Source organism: Aethina tumida, chromosome 1, assembly GCF_024364675.1.
Source record: "Aethina tumida isolate Nest 87 chromosome 1, icAetTumi1.1, whole genome shotgun sequence".
NCBI classification, from domain to species: domain Eukaryota; kingdom Metazoa; phylum Arthropoda; class Insecta; order Coleoptera; family Nitidulidae; genus Aethina; species Aethina tumida.
Genome location: NC_065435.1, coordinates 66,664,874 through 66,692,715, shown reverse-complemented (window position 1 = coordinate 66,692,715; position 27,842 = coordinate 66,664,874). Strand labels below are relative to the sequence as shown.

Below are 27,842 nucleotides of genomic sequence, written 5' to 3'. Positions count from 1 at the left end.
GGCCGGTTGATCAAAACTTCCTTCCCCGATTGCACGCTTTCAAAACGCCGACCGCCGACGGGGATCGGACGCGGCCGATCGTTCAGTCGTTCTCCGCCAGGCAGCAAAGCCGTGCCACGTAATTTAAGGAGATCAATAAAATCCGTGGTGCCCGCAACACACACAACATCCGAATAGTATTTAACGCCAAATCTCTTGTTTAAGAACCATTGTGATATTTATTAGTATTTTAGCATCCCCTCGTTCAACCGTTTCGGTTAATATATTGTGTATCGTGTACGCGAAACTTCAATTGGCAGTGCGGACGCTGTGTATACGCAAATATCTGTGCGCATTGGGATTAAAACACGACTCCGTAAAATGACTATAGATGACCCCCTCTACTTTTACTAGTTGTTCCTTTGGCGTCCATATTTGTGTGTAAGTACCCCGACTTGAAACGCTTATTTATTTGTTTTTATTTTTATTGTTTGTATTTCTCTTCTGCGTCCGTCTGTGTGTGTGTATGTGTGCGTGTGCGATCGCCCATCGCCACACCGATGGGCCCAGCTCGGCCGCCCGTGTCACTAGTAGTTCCAGTGCGGTGTGCACGAATCAATTTCTGGTCCCTACGCTCCCGCATCGACCGCGGTGTTTACAACGAAAGCTGCGTGTGCATTATTCGCACAAATATTTTGCGTTGTTGTTCGTCGTCTTTTTCGAATTTATTTCGGTGTCGAGAAACCGCCCACCCTCGACCAGAGCAACTCAATCGCCCGAAATAGCTCTATCCGACTCTCTATTATTAAAACGGTTGCGACTGCATCTCAAGTAGGTGAGCTTCGTTTTTTTTTATTTTTTGTTTCCATTTCGGAAATTCGATCTCTCCGACACCGAACGATGCGACGGTCCCCCTTCGTTTGTTGATTGGCGCTCCGTCGACCGCACTAAATAAACAATATGCCGTTACCTACTTCTAATTTTTTCTTTTCTTTTTTTTTTTTGTTTTGTTGTTGGTAAGTCTGATTTCTTGTTGTCGGACATTAAAATTGCACATACCGATTAACTGGCAAGCCTACTTTCTTTAGTTAATTGTTAAATAATATCGCAAATTTCTTCTTTTAGTAGGTTTAATTAAATTGCACTTATCCGTATTGTGACACGGCTGAATTGTGTTTCGCAAGTCGGCCAAAATTTCCATTACTTTGTTTATTTTACGTTGTGAGTATGTTTTAGAATGATTGACCTGTTGTTTTCTTAAAGTATGTATTAAAAACCGAAATCGTAATTGGGGGCTTCAATCAAAATCAGATGTCTCAAAATAGAGTGGTTTAGTAATTTTTTAGTGTCTTAAAATTATGTAATGTTACAGAATGTAATTAAAGTTAGATATAATATATATATATATATATATATATATATATATATATATATATATATATAACAAATCAATATTTTTAAATTGAATTTTCCATATAGTCGCATTCTAAATCTCAGTCGTCTCCTTTGAGTTGAGTGGTGCTATCAAATAAAATTTCCTTGTAGAAATTTGCATTCAGGAAGTTCTCACAAGTGGAGATTGGTACCACAACACTAAAAATACGTATTTAGCTGACGCGAACACCAAGTACATGTACACGATATTAATGATTTAATGCGTCTACCAAGACCAATCCATAATGTAACATTTAAACCGTGGCATGGATGTGTCTTGTTCCATTTCTCGTAGATGCAGTGTCTAAATTTGATTCGGATATGTCTTGTTTTAACCGATTCGCCGAAACTAATTTTATATCTGGATGTGCCTGACTATCGATATTTATATGTAAATTTGAACGGAATGGACTAATTTTTATTGAATCTGATTCTTCTGGTAATCACGTTTTAAAAATGAACACTTAAATAATGGCAAATATATATAAATGTATTTATAGTATTTTGCATTTTATTGAAATAATGATAATTTGCACATAAAAAAATCCAAACAAATATTTATTTACCTTTTGCGATTCGTTTAATTATGCATGTGTATGACGTAATAGCACCTGTAAATATATGTATGTATTAAGTCATCATAAACTTAAGTCACTCTAAGTCGATTTGGAACCGTCTGAATTTGCTAAATGTCAACAGAAATGGCTGGTTCTTTATTCCTGGTAACTGCAAATAAAAATACATTGCGATTAACGCACATTCTATATACGTTCCCCAATCTACAAAGATTTTGCTGTTGAATCATCTTTGTTGACTAATATTACACAACGAAATATTTATTTATATGACTTACAAAATATGTTGCATTAAAAAATATTCAAAATCCTCAATCAAATGGTCCATGAAACGAGTACGACATCGTATCTTTTTCTTAATAATTCTATATTTTAAAAAATTAAAGTTTTTCTCAAAATTATCCTGTCTTCTTATGTACCAAAAACTAGCTTTTTAATTTTAAAATTAGATTATTTCGGCCAGATTTATGATTTGAATTAATAATTCTAATAGAATTAATCTACTGTTAATTCTGAAAACTGAATTGAGTGTCTTGATGAAATGAAACGACGATAATTAATTGTTTGAAATCTACAAGGTACCTTAAAAAATACTTTTTTTATATTATTAATTTCTGGTTCAACATAATTTATTGTTCAAACACGTATAATTTTATAAATTCAACCACATTTTAAATTTATTTAAATATATATTTTTTAAAATATTTGTAAATCAAAACATAAACAATTTCGAACAACACTCATAATGTCAAATTGGTTAATTACTTATTGCCTCATGACTTGCAGTTTTTTCTTTCTATGGATAAATAATAAACATACATTAAAATTTTCTTTATGATTCATGTTCAGTTCAATTTTATTTGTTTAACCTTATTACCGTCTAGGAATTATAGTTAGTTATTTTATAGACTTGCTAAATGCCTATTTTATATCTGCTAATATACTTTTTATATTAGCTATTTTTTGGATAATATCTAAACTAAATAATATAAAACACATTATTAAACGGTTCAACGTAAGGAAAAATAATATATAATTTTTAAAATTAGTAAATTATCTTCTACTTTTCTACCTATTTCATTAATCTTCATTATTGAATAAATTTTTATATTAAATAATATATTTTTAAGCGAAATCAAAAAGTAAGATTTTATTAAATTGCAAACTGATAATTTGACAACACAACTAGAAAACGTATGTATTGAAATTGTACATAAAAATATAAAATGGAAATTATTCATACAACTTTTAAAACACTATTAAATCAATAAAAAGTTGGGTAGTAAATACTGATGAGAGTAGAAATGTATATAAATATATACATGTAGAAGGAAACAATTTAATGTGTTACTGGTAATGTTTGAAAAACAGATAAAAAGTACAAATTATCTATGTAGATAATATCAGCACAATGACGGTATATTGGCTTAAATTAAAACACTGGTCGAATTGTTTTTAATTCTGCTTATCATTTATTTTAAAGAGTTAATAGTTTTACGTACAATTATTAAAATATTTCTCAGGATAGCTTAAGAAATCTACCTTGTGATTATGCAGTTTTACAGTGTTTTTACCTAATTTAAGATATCGATCGTTATCTTACACATCAAATAAACTATTTGTTCATTTTAAGTCTTTGATAGTAAAATGCGTTTTAAAATAATTAAGAACGCTTAACTAATTTGATTTGACTTAATTCGAATAATTTATTTTTAATAACGATTAAGATTACATAAAAGAATTTCTCACTATAATTTGGAAATATTTAAATCACTGTCTACACAACATCTGTTATAAGCATAATCAAAATAACATTAATATAAAATATAGATATGTTATAATGTAAGCTTATAAATATCCCTGCTTGAATAAAATTAAATTTAATAAATATATTTAATATTAAGTATCGGTTATGAAAAAATACTATATATTTTTAAAAATTTTTATAAAATTTATTGATGAATAGCTAATAATTATTAATATTTTTCAGATCTCTGGCTGGCCAGACTGATATGAAGCACTAGTGATGATGCGCGCCCCATTTCCCTCCGAGCCGAAGTCTACATTTCCTACCTACCAAGTGCCTCAACAACAAGAGTCAGCCACCATGCGGGGCAGCGCAGCCGTACCCCCAGTACAAGTCGCAGGGGCCGGTCGGGGGGGTCGAGCCGGCCCCCCGAGCGGTCCCCCCCCGGGCCCCGTCGCGCAACGACGCGACGACGGTCCCGCCATGTCTGTGATAACGAACGGCTCAAGTTGCCGCCGCCCGCGCACGTCGGGCCGGGACAACTCTAATGTTAAGATGCAATCTGTGACCGAAAACTGTCTTCTGAACTACTCTACTGTTACCGTACCAAATAGACAACGTAATGGCCGACCTAAATCGGCCGCCCACAATAATAGCGATAAGTTAGATAGGTTAGTGTCCACGCCACGTTCATAATTCAACCCCCAGATCCTTATCCATCTCGATCGTCAACATCCGATTAACTGTGGTTTTGTCGTCGTTACAGTAAGTTTGGTGCTTTATCCTTCGGACGAGACATTCCCAACAAAAAGTCTGATGACCTCGAAGTACTCGACGCTTACGACTACTGCAACAGCGACGACACTAGCCCATTAACGATCCTCGTACGCTTCTGCAGCAACAACAGCAACCTCACCGACGACAACAACACAGCAGCAACACTCACCGACCTAGTCGATCGATTCGTCGCAACAGTGACGAGCGACAATGATGAAGACGACGTCGATAGCCGCAGGCAATCGACAAGGACCAACAACGACGAACATGCCCCGAATGTGACCAAACCGAACGACGCCCCCGTTGCTGGAACGAGATACTCCGTACCCCTGAGATTGAGGGGCGGTGGCGAGAGCTCCCTGAGCACGGGCACCTCCAACTGGGGAAGCCCGCCCAGCCAACAGGCCAGCAACAACAATGGTACGTTTGTTTCTTTGTGGTATTTAATGGGGTCTATTTTGGAACTAATCATGGAAGGTCTTTTTAAAGTAATCAAACAAAACGTCACTTGTATGTGGGTGGGTGGTTAATTAGCATATAGTCGTGATGGGTTCGCGCGCCACCTCTTCTCTTACTTATGTTAAAACGAACCTGTTGTCTGCAGCGAGCAGCACGAGCGGCTGGGGTTCCGCGAATCCGGCCAACCAAAACACGGCCGGCACCCAGCAATGGAATAACAATGCTAATCGACCACCGACTTCCAACCAAGGACCCACGGCGCAGGATGGTGCGTAGCCCCCTAAACTACTTCTTATACACTACCTCCTATTTTCGTAGCACTAGGTCTCGTTGATTTAACTATATCATATTAGGCAAAGATCAAAATAGTGCGAAATTATTTACGAAATCAATTTATGAAGAACGCAAAGGATTTGTGAAAATTGCTTGTATCACTGCTTAACAAAATTAAATTTTAGGATTTTATCAGTTTTGCCGTATATTTATTTTAAAGTCATTTGCGATGCTGATCACGGAAAACATTTTTTTTATTTGAACCATTCACTTAGATAATGATTGATCATTGGAGTGACTTTTCCAAAAAGAAATAATCGGAAGCTTCACATTTTTATTTAGTCTACTCAATTGTTAAATAGAAATAAGGAGTTGTATGTTTTCATCCATTTGGACTGAACATTGAATCTTCTTGTATGAGGAACTAACAATAAACTTCAATCATTTGCTCGTCTCTGGGAATTTCATATATTCTTTCAATTTCAGTTGTGTCTCTTGTTCATCGTTGCAAGAGTGCATACATATCAAAAAAAGACTAAATGTTCAACCCCCGTATCAATCTTCTTAAATGACACAGATACTTAATTGGATTGAGATCTGGTGATTAGAGAGGCTATCCTATCAACTTAATTTAATTCTCCTTAGAACATTGATTGGTGCTATCTGATACGTGACATGATTCTTAAGTGACCCTACAGTTGCTCAATTGAATTGAGATCTAGCGATTGGAGAGACAATTTCATCAATTTAATTTGATTCTCCATTGATGGTGATACGTGACATGAGGTGCTGTTACCCTGTCGCCACATATTTTTGATAAAGAGGGATATAAATTAGTTTCTAATACCGACAAAAGCATATTGTTTCTTTATCCGTTTTTCACAATTCTATAACTGACATACAGCAGCAGTTATGCATCTTCATATCATAAAATCCGTGGTGATGTTGGACTCCACATATTCTAGTCTTACTTATTCTAGCCCGGATGTACTAAACGCCAGAAGTATTCTTTTTTAAAATTTTATATAAACAATAAAGTTTTTCTGAAAATTTAAATTCATCAGACCACATCTTTAACTAATATTCTTCTTTGAAATACTAGTGAATTTTAAACCATTCTAAATGAGATTTTACATTGTCTTTAGAAGCTCTAGTTTCTTTAGGGTCTTAACATCTTTTTAAAGCAACTTGTATAAACTATTCTCTTAACAGTTATGACACTCACTGTTCCCTCAACAGATATGGGGAAGCAGTTAGCACTATTTCTACGGTTGTTAGTAAATCGCGGATTAAAGAATGATAATCACTGGTCAAAGTTCCTAAGACACGTTTTATAACCTTATGCATTATGAAATTTATGTCTAGATGTAGTTTTGGCAACTTGAATTGTTACATTAGGAGAAAAATAAAAGGATGCCTCTTTCGTTTAACCATCATAGTGTTATTAAATGAATATATTGCTTAAAAATGTGACTTACGACTTGGAATTATTTGTTTTTGGAAGAAATTACTCAAATGACCAAAATAGTTGAAAATTATTAAAAATCGCACGGAATTTAATTATCTATCACCTGGAACTTCAAATTTAATATCTGATTAGAACAATTTGTGAACTTTTCTACCGTATAATCACAAATTCAAGAACATGTATAAAAGAATACTTTTTTGTTCAGTGCTTGCAAATTGCTTTAAAGAAATGTTTAAAGAAAGTTTCTATATTTTCTCTATTAACTAATGGATTAATTGATAATTATGCTACGATAAAGTTACAAACTGAACAATAAGCTCAATAAACAACACCACAATTGTTATGCACGAGTAACACGATAATTTCTTTGCATTTTGCAGCCAACAAAGTGAACGCAAACGGACAACAGCCGCCCACATCTCAGCAATCGAACAACACGAGCGGCTGGCCGAATAAAACGGCGAGCGGAGGCACCGGCACCGGACCAGCCCCAAACGCCACCACCCCCGGCTCGAACAATCCACCGAACAACAACAATGGACCGACGACCAACACGACCAAACAGCAACTCGAGCAGCTGAACAACATGCGCGAGGCGATCTTCAGCACCGAAGGATGGGGTGCCGTAAGTGTCGAGACCATTGTCCGTTCATAAATCACAATCGCGAACCATTAATGATTATAAAATGGATCCAATTAATGAATATTACTCTTGATTTCAAACTTTATTATGATTGGTTCAACTTCCGTTGTTGCGAGATTGGGGAGAGCGGAACGCAATGTTTACTATTGTCATTTGCAGCAGCATGTGAACCAAGACACCAACTGGGACATACCCAGCAGTCCCGAACCCATGAAGATGGACGGTTCCGGGCCGTCGCCCTGGAAACCGACCGTGAACAATGGCACCGATCTGTGGGAGGCGAATCTGCGTAATGGCGGCCAACCGCCGCCGCAACCGCAACAGAAGACGCCGTGGGGTCACACACCGTCGACCAACATAGGCGGCACGTGGGGCGAAGACGACGACACGGACACCAGCAATGTGTGGACGGGAGTGCCGTCCGGCCAACAACAGTGGGGCGGCAACACCAACAACGGCGCCATGTGGGGAGGTGAGTTTGCTGATTTCTTGACGACAGATTTTGGGGTTGAGGTGTATTTTATATGCATGGCTTTCAAATGAGTTTTTTTCATGGGGTGCGTGTGTTGTCCAGTTTTTCAAATTTTTGGGAGAATTTTCATTACTTAAATTCTGAAATGATCATTCCAATGTTATGGACATAATTGTATATGTTCTTATTTAGTTTGAGGAGAAAGCTCTCCATTTACTATAATTTTAGCAACTTTAAAATGGTTTATTTTAATATTGTCGACATTATTGTATATGTTTTTAAATATTTTGGAAAGTAAACTTTCCATTTATGACTTAATTATGTCCATTCCATTGTGTTTATTCTGACAAAGGGAACACAAAGACAGGTATATATGAATAATTAAAACAGTTTTTCTATGTATTGGAGATGTTTTAATAACAATTTCATAAAGAAAATATTTTCGACAAAGTTTATATACATTTAATATGGATGCCAGTTTTTTGGAAGTGTTTGATTCAAATAAACAAAACATCTCCATACAGTAGGACAGAACAAGCTGAATTTTTTATCCGCTTGCGCTGTGCGTGTTTACCCTGTCGCGACGTCTCACACACACCACACCACATATTTTCGAAACACCCGTACGAAACGCATCCACCCTCATCAACCCAAAAACTTGTGATGACGAGCAGGTCCGAAAAAGGACGGCGGCGACTGGACGGCCAGCGGAGCGGGCGGAGGCGGCGGCGGCTGGGGTGATCCCCGTTCCGCCGATCCGCGACAGCAGGCGGCCGCCGCCGTCGCGGCAGCCGCCCAAGGCATGGATCCGAGAGAGATGCGTGGCGGAGCCGGTCCGGGCGGTGCCCAAGGCGGAGGTGGCGGCGCCAGCGACGCGCAGATGCGCCTCATGGATCCGAGGGAGCAGATGCGTCAGCTGACTGCGGCCGGCGCCAGCGACATGCGAGGAGATCCCCGAGGTATTATTCCCAAGAATATCTATGCCTTTATTATATTTGACTTTCTCCTTTAATCTTTCACGTTCAGTAAGAAGTCACTTCTTTTGGCAGTGTATAAGCTTTAAACTGCTCTTTTTTTATTTATTACTTTAGAAATGAATTCATTCTTTAAGTTTAAAATGAATTAATAGCGAAAATTAATGTATAAATATTTTTGATTAATTTAATTTGATAATTATTTTAAATTGTTGATCGAAGTCAAAAGAAATCACAACATTTTTACAATTTTAAATCCGTTTCTCTGCTTTGGCATAAATGCATTTATTTGCTAAGACATACTTCCCTGTCGTCAGATCAGGTCTGAATTAAAATGTAAGTATGTGTTGTGGATTTTTTGTAACAATTTTGTTATAATAATGACAAAGTTTAACTTGAATTTAAGCAGTTTTATGTTCAATGTGAGGGAGTTGTGTGTTAAATTTGTGATGCATGCTAATGGGAGAATTCCATTTTATGGAATATGTTTGTATGTTTATATTGATTAGGCAAAAATTCTTAATGCCCTTTAATATTTATCAGTTAGGTTTGGTTATAACGAACCCTAAAGATATCAGGGTATAATTTAAAATATTCAAGTCAAATTATATTATTAACATGATAGACATTTAAATCTTGAAAAATGACCGTTATTTAACTAAATATGTCGTATTTTTGCAGGTATTACGGGCAGAATAAACGCCGGAGGCGCGGAAGCATTCTGGAGCCAGTCGGGACACCCCAGTGGACCCCAACACATGCACCACCAGGGTAAGATGCCGGTAGGACCGGGCAATGGTGCCGGCGGCTGGGAAGAACCATCGCCACCAACACAAAGAAGAAATATGCCACCGAACTATGACGACGGAACATCCCTGTGGGGTAATCCCAACCAAGGAGGTAAGGTTTTCAGCGTGCATCTACAGAGCGGGTGTTGGTCACATCGAAATAGTCAGAAAGATTTGATGCAATCAGTTTTATTAGGTGTCACTTTTACTTGTTAATACATATAATACAGTAGTCAAATTTTAATTTTGAAACTTTTAAATAAATGTCTGACTATTTTCGTTATACAGAGGAAAGGTCGGGATATACTTTTCTTGAATTGCGAGCAACTTCGTGAAATCTTCGTATCTATCATTATGTCCTATTTTGTTTCATGTAGATTTCGGATTTATACACATTGAAGGTATTTTTTCCTAATACAACATATACTACATAAGTACTAACAATCCCGATCTTATCCCTTCCTCGAGTTTTGTTTAGTAGTCTATCATATTCGAAGCTTTTAATTGCGTATTAAATTTAAAAAGTATATAAGTGAAAAGCACGCCTTCGAATATGGTAGGCCACCATCGCCCGCGTTTTCGAGCCTGAAACACAAAGCACGCACAAACCTCCCAAACCCCCAAAACACTCGTAACCGCACGTCGTTATAACCCCGTTGTCGACACAGGCTCTCACTGGAAAGATCTGCCCACAGGGGCGGGCATGGGTGGCGGCGGCCGCGGTAGCGGCAACGGACCGCCCGGCATGGCGCAGGGCGGTGGAGGTCGCCTCAAACCCGACGCCGGTCCCGTATGGGGCCATCCTGGACGTAATGGTGGCGGTTCCTGGGACGACGTCGGTCCCGGTGGTGGAGCCGGTGGCGGCGGCGGCTGGGATGATACCGTAGGTCCGTGGGCCAAACAGAAAATGGGCGGCGGCGGTGGCGGTCCATTGTGGGGCGATAGCGAAATTGACTGGGCCCATAAACAGGGCAAACAACAGCTCACCAAAGAAATGATTTGGAACTCGAAGCAGTTTAGAATGCTCGCCGAACTTGGACACAAGGTAACTTATTTGTATATTACGTGTTTCGTTTATTAAGTAATGACCATCATACATAACTAAAGCTGGAAATTATATGCTCTCAAAATCACGGACATCTGCATATGTACATATTTAATGCTAATTTATAAAAATAAAAAATAATAAAGTAAATAAGGTTAAATATTTTCAATAATAGAATATTATATTACATATTCATTATAACGTAAAAACAATTAATTCTTCTAAGGCTTTTTTGGTGAAGAACTATATAAATTTAAAAATTCATTAAAAGATTCTGATACTGAAGTAATCAAGGTAAATTTAGATTTATCTTATTAATTTGAATATTTTCTTTGTGAATTATGATTTAATTCACAAATTTCTTTTAACACATCGATATCTGTATAAAAATTAGCTGTTCTCTCTCAGGGTGCTATTGTTAAAAAAAACTACTGTTAATCATATTAATAAAAAGCAGTGAATTCCCTCGTTGTACTAATATTTTTCTAATAAATTGCTTTGTAAAGGAGATCTGTCCTAGATATAAATTTTGCTAAAATTTTCAGATCATAGTAAGATTTCACCACCTAAAACGTCGCATATGACAACTGTACTTCTTATTATATTTATTAACAGCTATCTACAATACAAATCTATATATTTTAATTTAAATCAATAATATGAATGTTGTAAAATTCCTTATTTGGTTGACACTGCATGTAAAGTGCAAGTTTTTTTGTCTTACTACGACAGGCGTGTGTTTTCTTTCGTTTTTTGTTACTACTGAAATTGCAGGTCTTTTTGTATACACCGCGATGGTGAACGGATCGTGAGTGTTATCCGTTAACCGCGTTGTACAATCGGATATCATATTCGAATCTATAAAGTGCAATAAGACTTTGTTTTACGAGTTAACGTGTTCGTGCAGGGATTAATATTGTTAGTCCGTATGTAATTTTCTTGTTTTTATTCATTAATAATATATTTTGTTGTGTCGTTAATTATATTTATGATAATTTGAGGAATTATTCCTTAAGTACTGCTTTTTGCTAAATTATCATTTAACAGGCTTCTATATCTATATTTAATTCATAGATAATATATATTAATAAAATAATTATATGATACACAGATAATGACAACAATCTTAAATTTAGGGATTAATATTTTAAAAAATATTTTCATTTTCTGTAACAAACGGACATCTTTTTACAAGATTTAAATATGCACAAGAGTTTTTAAGTTTTTCATAGTTTTAAGTTCATAACAGTGTTATATGTTGGCAATATTGATGTTATTAAAAAGATTTATGAAATGGCTTGAATATCAATAACATAGTTATTATATTGAGGAGAGGGGAGATTAATTAGTTAAAGTATAATTGCCCGTGATGAAAATACCAATATTTGCGTTTGTACAAACAGAAAGAGGACATCGAAGTGGCTTTGCGCATGAGGGACATGAACTATGATGAGGCGATGGAGATGCTGGGTCCGTTGCGACGAGACGGCTGGGGTGGCCGCCATGACGATCACTATGACCATTCGCAGTTCTCTGGTCAACGGTTTCCCAGCGGACCGGGAGGAGGCGGCGGTCAGATGGGCTTCCCACCATCGAACGCCGGTCCCAATCTTATAGGCAACATGAACAACTCCTCGGCCAGTGCCAACAATCTGATCAACAATATCCCACCTGCCACTGTTCAGAAACTACTCACCGGAGGTTCGCAAGGTAATCTACCAATCGTAAATGTTTGTGTATTATGTAAATAAATCAAACATTTCTTTTTATCAGGATTTGGAAATTCTTCAGCTTCAGCCTCCGGCCGTACCTTACAACAAAATCAACCCTCGACACAACAGCTACGTATGCTCGTGCAGCAAATTCAAATGGCCGTACAGGCTGGCTATCTCAATCACCAGGTACGATTGTTTTGTTTACGCGTCAAGTGTTTAGTTTAAATCGCCGCTCTTTTAGATTCTTAATCAACCATTGGCACCACAAACTTTGGTCCTGCTCAATCAACTCTTGCAACAAATAAAGACACTACAGCAACTAGTGCAGCAGCAACAAATTGCCCAAAATCAAGTAATTAACGGCAAACCGACTAACAATTATTCTTTGCAATGTTCGGTGCTCATCACCAAAACCAAGCAGCAGATTGGTAATCTACAGGTAAGAATTTCACTTTTAATTTTAGGTTTGTAGGTATAATATGTTATTTTTTAGAATCAAATCGCCGCTCAACAAGCCATATATGTGAAACAACAAAACTCAATGGGCGGCGGTCCTGACATTTTCAAAACAAGTGCTCCAATGCACGATTCCCTCAACGCGATGCAGTCTAATTTCGCCGATTTGGCCATAAAAGATCCACAGGTTGTAAGTATAATTTAATCTTAAATCATTTGGTCGATTTTTGTGAAGAAATGAAAATTTTATTGTTTAAACATAATATTGTATGATCTTTTTTATTTTTGTTAGTATATTCACTTGACCAAAGGTTGTTCTACATAAGAGAATTAATTTTCGCTACTGTTATTAACAAGGAAAAACATTAAAAAAATATATGTTATATAAAGAATGATCTTCCTTTTATTCGCACTCTAATTCTGATTTGTTTGGCTTTTGTTGATCATTTGCCTCTTTGAGTAAATTAATATTTACTGGATGGAAACCGAAAAATGTAAATGTCTGATTTTGTCTGAACACAATCTGGTAATGTTTGAATATATATTTTTTTATGTAGTTGTGTTAGTGTAGTAATCATTACGATATAGATCAAAATCAATCGATAATGTCGCATTTTTTCGATATTGTATCTAAAAATGAAATATGAATATGTCTGATTTTGACAGATCTATTTATATATATCTAAACTGATAAGTTGAATATAAATAAATATTAAATGAACATATGGATACGATTTCTAAAATTATTTTTTAGTTATAGAACAAAACGGACATTTTTACTGATTTGTGATTTTATAACAATTATAAATTATATTTCAAAAAGTAATACTTAAATTTTGATTTTATCATTATGAAAGCATTCATTTAAGATAGTGTCAGACTTTGTATATGGAAGAGAATAGCACTAAAATAATTCAGGAGTCCAATAACTGATACTGAAATCAGATAATTGGCACTTATGGCTTATTCAACTTTTAACTTATTTAATATTCTTGATATTCAACATTGCATTTTACAGTAACATGTTAGCTATGTAATGTGATTACTTAAATATGTATATTTTTATTTTCAGTCAATGTTGGCTTCTCTCGGTGATGGCAGTGGTGGCGCTATGTTGTCCGGCCGGGGTGGCGGCGGCGGTGGCATGTTGCAGAACCAGCAGCAATCGCGGCTGACTCAATGGATTAGCAAAGACAAGGAAGATGGCAATGAGTTTAGCCGCGCTCCCGGCTCTGCTTCAAAGCCGTTGGTCACCTCGCCCAACATGAATCCTCTACTATCACAATCCGACGGGTGAGTAAACAAGTCTTTTTTTACAAATTTAGTAGGATGTAAAACCGTAAATAGCATGATTATGAAATGGATCCAATTAATGAGAATTTAGTGATTTAGTGTTTTATTATGAATTAGTCGTTGTATGATAATCCCAATTGAGATGCTTTATTAACATTAGTTCACTTAGTGTTATTGATTTCAGTCCGTGGTCAAGTGGCCGGTCTGGAGACACCGGTTGGCCAGACTCCGGCGGCGGTGACAGTTCCAACGACGTGAAAGACGCACAGTGGTCGACGCCCGCTCAACCATCATTGACTGATTTAGTACCTGAATTCGAACCTGGAAAGCCCTGGAAGGTAACTTGCTTAAATATATTTTATTACCATTACATTAAATAACTTACATGATTATAAAATGGATCCAATTACTGATTTTTAACATTGATTACAAATTTTTTATGAAACAATTCTCTAGTTGTTTCAGTAAATTAAGTACGACGAATGGATTTAAAATATGTATTTTTTCAGGGCAACCAAATAAAATCGATCGAAGACGACCCCAGTATTACGCCTGGTTCGGTGGTGCGTTCTCCACTGTCAATTCCCACAATCAAAGACTCTGAAATTTTCATGAATCCGAGCAAATCTCCGCCGGCAAATGACTCGATCCAACCTTTGACACTCAACTCGTCCACGTGGAGTTTCAATCCACCTTCCTCGACTACATCTAGTGCATTCACTAGGTAAAATAACTATATATAATATAATATGCATATATCACTAAACAATTTCGTTTCCAGTCCTCAGAATAAACTTCAGAGCACAAACGGCGGCCTGGCCGACCTGAACCCATCTACCGCCGTCACATCGGAACTGTGGGCGGCGCCAAAGTCTCGTCCTCCGCCCGGTTTATCGGCTAAAGGATCACTTGCCAACGGATGGTCTACCGGCGGTGCTGGTAGCAACATCGTTGGTGGCACTGTCTCGTGGGGTGGTGGCGGACAACGTTCGTCCGGCAATTGGGGTGGCAGCCCATCCGCGTGGCTCCTGCTCAGGAACTTGACTGCTCAGGTATGTATATGTTATGGTAAATGATACCAGTTTACTCAGTTTCGATAGAATGACTATATATTATGGGTTTAACAACTACCCTAGTTGTGGAGACTTATAAATTTTGTTAATTTTTATTTAAATTTAACTTTTTACTTTACTTTACTTTATTATTTACATAATTTATATTCTAAATTTAACTTCAATTATATTTTGTTCTAGTATTAATTATTTAAATTTGTTCAATCTTAACTTAAAGTTAGGGATAACTTGAAAAGAAAAATTAAATTTATGGACGATGTTAAATTGTTAAAATTGTTTCAGATTGACGGTTCCACTTTGAGAACACTTTGTATGCAACATGGACCTCTGCAGAACTTCCACTTGTACCTGCATCAAGGTTTTGCCCTTGCTAAATACTCATCCCAACAAGAAGCCACAAAAGTAAGTATTTTTTGTATTAAATTTTCAAAACACAACTTGTACATCTACATGATTAAAAACACGGATCCAATTAATGAGCAATTTATTGATTATACTTTTTTTTATGATTTATTAATGGATTCATAATAACATACGTGGTAATAAGATATGATATTACTAAGAGACGATTCTAATTTTCAGGCGAAATCGGCGCTCAACAACTGCGTGTTGGGCAACACGACAATCTTGGCGGAGAATCCAAGCGATTGGGACGCGAGTGCGCTGCTCCAGCAGGTCGCTAGTCAGCAAAACTCGTCGGGCGGTTGGCGCGGCAGTGCCGGTAAACCGGCCGCCGGCGCCGACACCTGGAGCTCCGGTGGCTGGCCGAACGCTCCGACGTCTAGCCTGTGGGCGAACACGCCGTTGGACAGCGCCGACCAGTCCAGGGCCACGCCATCCAGCCTCAACTCGTTCCTGCCAAACGATCTGTTGGGCGGCGAATCGATGTAAAACCGCCCGCCGTCTCCCATCCGGACGACACGCCCTATAGATGAGTACTCTCTCACCAATACCACACACATGCAAACATAATTTTTTATTGTTGAATAATGATTACCATTCGTTTCACTGCGTCCATATCGTGCACGGACTGAACTCCTTAGACTGTTTACACGAAACGACTGCCTACAGGTTCGAGATGCGATTCTGTAAAATGAATGTAATCGAATGAAGATGTTGGTTCTGTGCAATCGCAACGATCAAGCTGCCATCACGAGATTCGGTCTAGCGGTCTAGGGTTGTCAATCAGTCAATTTAAAATCAAAGTGCTAAAATTTTACTATACCATTTTAAATGTTTTTATATATATATAAATATTAACAAGTATAATTGTCCAAAGTTTAAAAAAAAGATATTTATTCTATTTAGCTATCATTTTTATTGTTATATATATATACATGTAAAGTTTTAATTTTTATGGTGATTTAATAGTTGTTGCTTCAAGAGTATGTTTTTGTTATTTTTTTCATTCTCGTTCACAAGTTGGAGCCTTCGAAAAGCTGATTGACGGATGCAATCTCGTTATTTGTTTAAGTTTTTCATTTTCGGTTGCCATTTTTTTATTTATTGAGTGCAGATTGCGTCCTAAAAAGACACAAAAACTATTAGGCTCCAATCCGTGTCGAGAATAAAAGTACTATTACGAATGAATGTGGTGAGATTTAATAGAATACATAATAAACGAGGAAATTATGATTTACTATGAAATAATAGAATTGTGTCGAGACTATTGCCACGGACAATGACTTAAAACTGACGACTGAAGACCACACGCCTGGTACAAAAGCGAATATGTATATCTGATTTTAAAACGCGGAAAGGGAAACTGTAAATCTCAAATCACGACAGATTTACTAAGTTAATTTATACACGTGAAATCTCAAATCTAGTCAACTTCCGACAATTGTAGTCCCACTATTTTTGATATTATTGAGACTGAAGATGTCATGTAAGGGCTGTACATGTCAAGATTTTGTTAATTTAAATGTGTTAATTCCAGTCCTCAAGTTTCATCGAATTTGCTGATAAACAAACTGAAACAATTCCATTGTTGATGAATCAAATATGTTAAAAATTGTTTTTTTATTTAACTTAATAAATACATGTAGTGATAGTATTTGTTGTTTTCCGTTGTTTTTAAGGTGTGGTCGACCGATACCATGAGGCGTTTACTTGTTTTCCACGATTTTGCGCTCAATCTCGTATCTTAAAAACGCACTTAATGTGACATGTAACCCGAACTAGTCCAAGATAAAGCAAGGTTAATTAATTATATATATCTATAAAATATTATAGTATATATTTATGAAACATTTGCGACCAAACTCAGTACTCTCATGTATTAAAATATATAAACAAATTTTTAATTAACACGCTACGCTGTCTCTCATAAACCTAGATATTTTCCTATTATTAGATTATGTTTAGTAAATTAGCGATTATTTTCATTATTTAATTCGTACCTTATTTTATTATTATAATTTTTTGTATGTGTTTCCCAGTGCGGAAGTCGGTCCCGAAACGTTGCTTTGTTAACCCCAGAGATAACCTGTGATCTCCGATTCCTTATACACCTATATATATCAAAACGAAACAAAACATGGATTACTGAACACACATACAAAGTAAATCGTTGTTATTTGGATAAAGGCGGAATCGTTTACTGACGTACCGCCTCATAATAACACCACACAATCAGTTTTAGACTGCACGCTATAAGTATTCTTAAATTAGTAATAAAAACACAATATTAATAATATTGATAGCTGATAATATATATCGTTCTAATTAATAAAGTTTATTATGTATACCTAAAAATATATAATATTCTGTGTACTACTGTGTATGTTAGCCGTTTAGATTTTTTGGATAATGTTATGATTAGTCCATATTCTGTGATTTCCGAGTGTCCCAAAAATAATTAAAAAATAAAAAACTACACATGACCCCGCGGGGGTGCTTAATGTGGCGTTCGCAGAATGCGATGCCAAATTCGAATTTTAACCAGCGTACATGTATATAAAAAAAATTGGTGCGAAAGAGAACCGGCACCGACAGAAAAAATAAGAGAATAACTCTCCCACCGGATCGTTTCACGTCTATTCCCTGCGAAGCTTTAAAAAAAACAATTAACCGTGTGGCAGTTACAACACGTGTCAATCCGTATTAAAAACCGCACCGCTGGAGGCACGAAAGTTGCAGACTGACGCCGTAAAAACAATGAAGGGCGTGTCGTTTCTGTGATCCCCAGCCGGGTTGGATGGAAGAACCATTGGCCATCGAAATTTTCACTAACTTGTCGATATCATATCTAGTCCTATGTATTTAAAAAGTAATAATTTTAAGTCCCCTCCACGGCCAAAGTTACCCTGTTCAAGCGTGCAAGCCTCCGTGTTGTGACCAAAGACTGACTCCGAAAGATCCACATGAACAACACCACACGATTGATCCAACATGTGGTAATGGTGGGAACGTGCCCGCGTGCAAGGAGACTAAGTGCAAGGTGTACAAAAATTCGGTTCTCTTTCGGTTGTGTGCTGTGCGATTTATTCTGTTTTTTGTTTTTTATTATTCTTTCGTTGGCCGCAAACTCCCGCGGGACAATTTTTGCCCGGTCGCGGGCGTCATCAACTATATACAGGTTCTGATGCATTATTGACTAAATATTTATTCAAGTACACAACTGTGCTGTGACTCTTAAGTGGCTTTTTAATTTAATAAAAAATAAAATGAAAAAACAACTAAATACAACAAAAAAAAATATCGAGTATTTTGTTTAAACTGAAGCTCATTTTTTTGTAGCTTAGCTTTTACACGGCCCACACGTCCTCCCATTCACCCACTATATCACAACATTCTGCGTCAGTCAAACTGGATATCAAAAACATGATAAATTTGACAGTGGGCGCGTGACGTCAAAACCTTCGGCGTCTCCCACCCACCGCTTATAAAGACATCGCTTTCCGATTTTCGGGAAGGACACGGTTACTTGTTCTTGGACGACTTGCCCCCTCCCCCATTCACCCCTCTGTGGGTTTTTCCGTTGATTTTTCGATCGACCCGCCAACTGTCTGGAATTGGGAGCTTTAATTCGGCATTTATTTCACGTCAGATGGTGCAATTTTCTAAACAGTTCGACTTGACGGGTCGATCGAAAATTTCGATGTTTGCACGGCAAATCGTCTATGGGGAATGTGCCGATAGGTGGTCGTTTGTGTCGAGTTTCGATTTCAAGAAATACCTAAGTAAACTTTTTGCCAATCTAGAGTATGTGTACATGTAGTAGATAGGTTAACATTTAACGATATTACTTAGCGTTTAAGAAGTTTGTATGTAGTAAAAAGGGTATATTGTTTCATGTTGAGTGTCTGAAGGAAACTGGCGATTCGGGGCCGAAAGTTTCGCGTAGGACCAAAGCGTCAGATACGTTGATGTTGTTCTTTAACTAAATGTGTAACAATTGAGATTTTATGTCGGGTTGCTAGTAATAGAAAATAAAAAACAAACAAACGGTGTGAGATGAAAACGCAAAAAGGACCTGTATTAAAAAAATGCCATATGGTTGGTAATGACATGAGTCGACTAAAATTAGACTAAATATTTACTTATAGTATAACAATGTACCAAATCTAGAGAATTGTTTTAATATTATTATTGTTTAATGAATCAGTTGATAGGGTATTTTTGAATAAGAATAATAATAGTTATAAGTTTTAAAAACCAATTAAAAAACACACAAAAAAAATGGAATGCTGGGCAGTTGTATTAGGCTTATCCAAGACAAGACTCTGTGGTCGTCTTGAGGGTATCAAACACGTGCACAAGTTTAAAAACAAGAAGGAAAAACGGTTTCTTTGTACGTATCACATTTTCCTACATAAAACAAGCCTGTACCTATTTGAAAACATACCTGTGTATTCGTTCCGCATTTTAAAAACTGCAACTGCCAAGTTGGTATTGTGATTTACTTACTATATATAATATAATATATATATAAATATTTATATATCAAGTGTGCATTATAGTTAAGACTGTTGCTAGCACGTTTACAGGTGACTTCCCTAAAACGTGGGCAGTCGGTAATATTCTATGTCTGATTTGTGTACCTTCAGAAATGTAGTTTTAGCATTGTTTATTTAATAACAAAAATATGGAAGAAAAAAAATAAACTTAAAAAATAATACCTAGTTTTTAAGACAAGCTCAGCTTTCGATTATGTAAATAGGGTTCTGCACAATAAACAAAAATATAGTAGAGATGTGGCCGATTTTTCGGACTATTCTATACATGAACATACACACCCTCAATTTAACTAAACGGGATATACACGGATCTCTTAATTGCTCGTAATCTTTGATCACTATAAGAAAAAAAGTGAATTTCGCGAAATCGACTCTGAAAATCCCGTTTATTGTATGTATGATTCCATTATATATTGTGATACGTATTGATCAACGGTGACAGGCAATAACGTAAAGACAACACACAACATGTTATCCGTGTTTAGTTAAATTAACAAGTATGTTGGTATCCTCCCCCTCCCCCGATAATGAAGGGCAAAAATTGTTGATTGTATTGAATGTATGAAAATTCGTCTGCCCCTTTTCTATATAAGATACCTGAATCACGCAATACTATTTATTATAACTATGAATGTTTATTAATCATCAACGAAAAATATGTCAAAAATAATACACGTATTCTACCCGGAACAGCGTCGAATGTGAATTGTGACGAAAATGCAACAGACAAAATGATAAATGAAGACCAAAAACCTGTACGCGGTAGAGTTTCGTTGTTATTCGACTTTTTGTACAATCAATATATCGACCGATTTCATACGTAATAAATGGATCTACAAAGTGTAATAGATAAACGCCAATCCTCACAATCCAAAACAAACAAAAAAATTTAAACAAGAAGTGTAGAAAATATAGTATTTGATTTAGGTTTACAGTATTTGTGATCAAAGTGCCACTTGTGTTTCAAGTATATAATTAATCATTCTCGCCACATATATCTTATATATTAATTAAAGAATATATTATATGAACATATATGGTACATAGAATGGCATATCTGCCTTAGATTAGGGTAAAAATTTCGGTGTTCGGTAGTTGTAAGGTTGTTTAACTGAGCTTATTAATCTCGGACTTTAGCCGCGCGGTTTTAAACTCGAATAAGTGAATAAAATGTGGAGAATCATTGAAACTGGTTGTTAAAACGGGCGCGACCAAAGTTCCGCGGCGTTGGCAATATACTAGTGACATTTTTTCATGAGTGGCTGTTGTTTTTTATTACTACTACTACTACTACTACTACTACTATTACTACTACTATATTATATTAATTAATGAAGACTTTAAAATGCCAAAGTTTATAAGTGTGAAATTTTTGAAAATGTGTTTTTGCGTTGTTTTTTCCTCGAGCCATATCAGTAATAATCTTAATGATAATTGATATAATTAATTAATATTGATAGATAATGCCAACGTGATGATGAAAATTTGCACTAAACACGAGGTTAGCAGTTGAACCGTTACATATATGCAAAATAAAGATCATTGAAAATGTGACATTCCTGAAGTTTGAAACATTCACAAGGTTACAATGAAGTCTGCCAAAAATAATACAATTTAAAAAGAAAAAACAAATGAAAATTTTTGACTATATTTAAAGTGTAATGTGTAGATGTAAATATAAAATTATTTTTATGATCGGCAATAATAAATAATTTTTAAAATGTATTTTAGCCTTCCTTACATTATATATACAAAGTTTTTTATCTGTTTGAAATTATGGCCAGTATAAATATTATCAAAAAAATATAACAATAATAGCCGTTCACCTTCTTTAAGCCAAAGCAATGGTGTTACAAAAATTACAATAACAGCATCTCTCCACCCTGACATATCCTAATAAAGTCTTTAAAATGAATGAAAATTGCCACTAGTATCAATCAGTCGTTTCAAAAATGTAATTTTTGAAGCATTGTTCAAATTCCAGTCTTCTTGAGTTTCTGTTTTCGTGGGAGCGAGGTTTTAAGGAATGGTTGGGCGGCCAATTTCAAATGAACAAATCACTCAAAATAATTTAAAAAAAAAACAACTTCATCACGCTTCTGCTTTTAGGGTAAAAGAAAACTAGTTGCAATGTTCACCATATTTGATAATTGAATACCAAATGATGTGCCTCTATTATTATTATATTAACCAACTAACTGAACGTGACCAGCCGGGTCCTAGCTCTTCAATATTTATAAATGTCTTAATAGACCTAAGCTTTAAATTTGTGAGGTATTTATCCCTTTTTACCCTGTTGTAGACTGTTACACGAAAAACGTTGAGTTCAGACTTTTTTAACCGATTCGACGGGCGCGACGGAATGCACCACGCAGTTGCTGTAGAAAGGATTAATAAAATTCTCTGTCGAGAATATTATTGACCACTCACTACCATAGCTTGCGTGTCGTGTTTCGGAACGGTCCCGTTACCATATAAGCAAATGTGATGTAAAATTTCGATATTTTTAGTAGTATGTACCTCAACCACACGGTTGCGTTGTGAATCTTGCTGTTCGTTGTGCAAAAAAAAAATAAATGTCTGATTCTAAGTCGTAAAAAGGTTGGTGGGTATTTTTAGCATAAGTTACACTTAAAAAATTCGTTACTTAAGGCAGCATTTTAGTCAATTAGTATTACAACTAGTGCAATACTTTTTCCTTTCCAAGTATTATTTTTTACCATACGCTTTTCAGTTCTAGTGTGTTATTGATTAAGTGCAGTCCCTTCGGTTTTGTTTTAATTTGATACTCGTTAATTTTAAAATTTCACTGCACACTTGTTTCTTGCCATCTCATTGATTATTTTAATTCGATACGACATACCAAAGACATCGTGTCATAATTGTTTCTTGTTTTTAAATTCCTCTCTAACGAAATATCCCGCCAAAATCTTCCACATCAAAGGTTGTGATAGTGTTGTAGTTTTTTGTATTAATTCCATGTGCTGAATGCGTTGTTTTATATTATTGTTTTTTCATATACATTCTCATCAATTCAATATATACAGGATTAATTAACTATAATTGCAGCCGCGGAAATGTCGTACTTAATACTGTTCCGCGGGTTCTTCCTTCAGTTAAAAGTAAATTGGCGATTTTTTTTACGAAAGAAAAAAAATCTACGTTCCTCTGCCTTAAGCGTCGTCTACTTAATTAGTCCTTGAATTTACGCCGGACAAGATTGTCAATTTACTTGAACAACATTATTGGTTATCATCATCAGTCAGTTCTTACAATTAAGTGTGTTGTAACAGCACAAAATCTAAGTGCCTAAAGATGTGCAATTCATAATTACTATAACCAGGGCCTGACCTGTACAGGGTTTTAAAAAAACAATTTTTAGACGAATCCGAGATTTGTATTTGTATAAAAAAATCTAAAAAATCAAACAACATGGTCTAGCCCCACTGTATAAACTACACATGCTAGGAAAAAAATTATAAATATAGTAAAATAATTGAGATGAAGAGTTTTGTTTGTTTGTCACTGACGGACTCCGTTACGTTTGAACGTTTGATGCACTTCACGCGTAACGGAAATCAGCGGTCAAAATAAGATTTACGAGATCTCGATTGGAGATTTTTAAATGCTAGCTGGGAACTGCCACCAAATGTAAAAAGATTTGTATGTTGTAATTATTCATTAGATTTTATTGTAAAAAAGTTTTGTGGGGTGTTAGGGGAAAGTTAGGCCCTCTATCTCAGGTTTAGTGTTTGTAGTTCGTTAGGTGTTAAGTACAATAAGTGAAAAACGCAAACTGATTAAAACATTCCTCGTTTTATTATTATTATTATTATTTTCGTCTTTAAGATTTTAAGCGTTGACGCACTTATTTATTATTTGATGGGTTTCGTTTCATTTTAAGCTCACAACACAATAGGCACACACGTTTTATTAATTGCGACTCTAGACGATTTTTTTTTTTATTATTTAATATCCCGGTGATCGATTTTAAGCAATATAATCAGTTCGAACTGTTGAACGCCTATTGTGATTCCTGGCAACTTGGATAAGGATCTGGCCAACGAAGTGATACGTTGGCCAAAATTTGTCATCAAAAAGTTGCGTTTCCAAAATTTTCCGAAAATAACGTGGGTCATCTTTTTCGATTGATTTTTTTTGTTTAGGAATCAAAACAATTTGCCTTATAAACGACAACAAGCGTGCTCTCTTTCTAGTTGTATCCGTATATTAACGATATTAAGATATTAATTACTATAGGTTTAGGGTATTGGGTAAATGCCATCCAAACGAATGGCAGTGAAAGACTGTAGTAGGGATACCAGGTAGGGTAGCCGCTGCCTCAAATGAAACATGGCGGTTACTTAATAAAAACACTTTTAAGCATAGAAGAGTGAATACGGTCCACTTTGTAGTTTTGTAAAAAGTTTAAATGGTGCTCTTGAAATATCATTTGGTTTTTTTTTTTAATTATTACCTTTTAGTTTTGTCAAATTGTCGCGCGAATCTCGTTTTTCATCAACGTTAATTTACAAGTTTATCTGAAAAATTCAACTGCCACAATTACAATCGTAGTTTTTCACATAATCATTGTTTCTTATCCGAAACTGTTTTGACGTTCGAGTAACGTCCATGAAATGTTTTTTGGTTAAATCTTTAATCTTATCATTACTTTAGTGTTGAATTGTGACCATTTTTTAACGTAATTCAATTGGATATTGTCAAAATCGTTTCGTATAGGTAGTACTCAAAAACGTGTTTTTACATTAAATAGCCGTTGTTACAGTTTCGAAACAATTTCGCGCTAAATTGTGATTCCGCGGTGATTACATATATACTTTCTCACTTCGTTTTACGGACGGTCCGCCGCCCTTCCCCCCAGTTTTTTAAAGATTTGGCTGCCATTTTAATCGTGTTGATTTTGGCCGATCGTCCTCTTGAAATTTGCACACCACCATATCAGTAATGAACGTGAAAAAAAAAAGACACTGTCTTCAAGTTTTAATTTTACATGTACGTCGTGCCAAAATTTTTGCTTAAAAACTTATTGCTCACAGCGGAATGTAATCCGCATACGCTTAATAGCTGTGTATATTATCTTATATTAATGCAATATATATATAGTGTGTGTATATATTGGCTGAACCACTGTACAATTGTTATAATTTCATAGTATATAAATGGAAAAAAAACTTGTAAATTTTTACTTAAATTAATCGTAGGTTTAGGAGAGTGTTACTATATATTTAAGGTTAATAAAAAAATAGTATTAATTAAAGGTATATATTTAAAAAAACAAAAAAAAACTGACGCGACAGCAAGATTCACACCGCCACACCGATGGTGGCAATGTAAAAGTATTCCCAGTCCTGTGTAACGTATTAAAATTTCTAACCTCTTTATATATATATTTTTTTCGTCCTTGGTCCCGCGTCTCCACCCCCGTCCCCTGCTTCAATCAGAAAACCAGTGTGGGGTGTTTTGGGCGGTGGATTGGCGTGGCACCGTTTATTATTCTGCATGCTCTAGGTTTTTAGATTAGGTTTTGGGTTAATCGTTAAGATACTGTTTAAGTGTGTTCAAAGAATATAGTTATTTATGTAAAAGATGCTTTTTGTGTTATTGCTTTTATTTTATTTCCATTTTTTTGCTTAGCGGTTAAGTTGGAATTAAAAACAAAAAAATTTTAAGCATAATTTATTACGGACAATGTTTTTATCAAATTGGTTGACTATTATTATTATTATATACTCCCGTTGTTCGATTTAGAACTTTGTTTTTATTTGTATATTTAGACTGTTTACATTTTACCTAGAAGGATCCTGTACAAAATTCTTTTGTGATATATGTAGAATTTTTGTGATATACGACTATTTATATTTAAAATTAAATTCATCTTTATTGTAACGTATTTATTGTCTATACTTTTTTAAATCTACCAGAGTATAAAAATGCAATAAAGTCGTACAAGGAACAATCATTGCCCCCGTACAATCCTAATTGTCCCCGAGTAAGTCGCGTAGATTTAAATAGGTCTAGAACGCATTTTGTTTGTAAAATGTAAACAGAATTGTCGAACTCCTCTCGTTACCATGCATCACAATTTAAAGTCGCGACGGTCCGCAAGTTCCCAACACAAAAAATGAAAAGCTTGCGGCATCGCTCGCGATCGATTCCGGTTTAGTTTTGAGAATTTTCGTAACGTATGGCCTAAACAGTTCCCTCCTTTAACTTCTAGTCCAACACACAAGTATGCCTGAATTGATGATTCCATTTCTTATAGCATTTGTTGTTTGTTTTATTGATTAATTTTATGTAGATGAGATATGTTTAAGTGATCCTATTTTTTTTTTTTAAATAGCGAGACGAATGCTGAAGAAGCCTTTTCGAAAATCTTCCAAAAAAAAAATATAAAAAAAACTCGTGTAGTTCCTTTTTATACAACATCGGCTCGCCAGAAAATCTGATTATGATTGTTTCATACGACTGAGCCCCTGGTTGTGTTTTTTGCTTACGATTAGTTCCCAGTGGCGTCCGACTTTTAAAGGGCATCGTTTTATATGTGATGGTAGAACAAAACTCGACTTCATATTAATTAAGTATTCGATTTGAAATAAACAATGCAAATTTGATGCCCTTTCGAAGTTCACCGTCCGACCTTCTATTTTACCTTTTGTTTCAACAGATCCAAATGTGATATTCTGACAATTTATAATGAAAACTACATATTCTCACATCCAGAGCTACCTTAAAAAATAAACTTTGACATCGCTTATATAAGAAAGTAAAAGTAAGATAAAGAACTCACAGATATTCTTCTTACTTTTCACTGGCTTAACGTGTCTTTCTGGCATTTATATCTTATCGGACAATTAGGGTGGCGATGCCGTTGTGTGAATGATCTGAAGCGAATCTCAGAGATGTCCGACATAAAAATATTATTGGGAGGGTGAACTTTAGGGGACCAGGCCAAACTAATGTCACGGTGATATCAAATAATTTAGACAAAAAAAAGAAAAATAAGAAAATCAAATATGTAAGTACACCCCTAAAATTATGTATAATAAAGATACATTTCAATAATATAAAATTAAATAATAACTCAATTGTATGTGTAGGGAAATGAAAAACAAAAAAACTGTATAAATCTAAAAAATTACTCGCCTGCACTGTTGTACTATATATGATATGATATAATTCTAAATTTTGACGGTCATATTTGCCTAGCTGTCCAAATGAAAACGCTAATTGTTGTCTACCAATTGGACAGTGCATGCGAGCGCCTAGAAATAAGTTAGGTTATTGTAAGTGCTTTCAAGCGACTCTTGAACGAGTTGTTACGCTCTGTACTTGTAACCCAAATGACCAGTATGCATTCAGTAATAAAGGTTGTCTTAAATGTACTTTCTTTTTTATTTGTTCATTTATTTCCCATCCCTTATACCGTTTTCAGTTAAGATGTGCCGATCGAAAGGTTTGTATAAATGAGTAAATTATTTTTAAAACTCATTTTATTTCTGTGTTTTCTGATGAATCTCTAAATTAATTAAATTTATTAAAATACAGTCGAATATATAATAATTTCTTAGACTGGTATACTGCTTATCAAAAATAACATTTTAAAACATATAAAATAGTAATACACAATACACTCAATATTATTATTATTATAAGCTTAACTTTTTCATCAACAGATAAAATTTTTGAAGT

At 35.5% G+C, this 27,842-nt stretch overlaps 1 protein-coding gene across 2 annotated transcripts; it reads left to right on the top strand.

Moving 5' to 3' along the window:
- Window positions 1–100: 100 nt before the first annotated feature.
- LOC109601279 (protein Gawky) lies at window positions 101–27,535 on the top strand. 2 transcript variants are annotated; one of them, XM_049970845.1, is made up of 19 exons: window positions 101–420; window positions 3,979–4,406; window positions 4,502–4,932; window positions 5,117–5,239; window positions 7,093–7,337; window positions 7,515–7,827; window positions 8,502–8,786; window positions 9,483–9,701; window positions 10,258–10,634; window positions 12,038–12,344; window positions 12,408–12,535; window positions 12,591–12,788; window positions 12,843–12,995; window positions 13,878–14,098; window positions 14,268–14,436; window positions 14,608–14,822; window positions 14,880–15,150; window positions 15,454–15,573; window positions 15,754–27,535. In XM_049970845.1, the coding sequence occupies exons 2-19, from the start codon at window positions 4,015–4,017 to the stop codon at window positions 16,060–16,062; spliced, it is 4,476 nt and encodes a 1,491-aa protein (XP_049826802.1). In that variant the 5' UTR covers window positions 101–420; window positions 3,979–4,014; the 3' UTR covers window positions 16,063–27,535. The 2 variants fall into 2 exon arrangements, with proteins under 2 accessions (XP_049826802.1, XP_049826803.1); XM_049970846.1 differs by having other exon boundaries at window positions 103–420; window positions 14,283–14,436.
- The last annotated feature ends 307 nt before the right edge of the window (window positions 27,536–27,842 follow it).

Excerpts from the sequence above, each read along its gene's own strand:
- LOC109601279 (XM_049970845.1), top strand. The coding sequence starts at position 4,015 with ATGATGCGCGCCCCATTTCCCTCCGAGCCGAAGTCTACATTTCCTACC. Across the intron at positions 14,437-14,607 it reads AACCTGGAAAGCCCTGGAAG|GGCAACCAAATAAAATCGAT; the intron begins GTAACTTGCTTA and ends GTATTTTTTCAG. Across the intron at positions 15,574-15,753 it reads CCCAACAAGAAGCCACAAAA|GCGAAATCGGCGCTCAACAA; the intron begins GTAAGTATTTTT and ends TCTAATTTTCAG.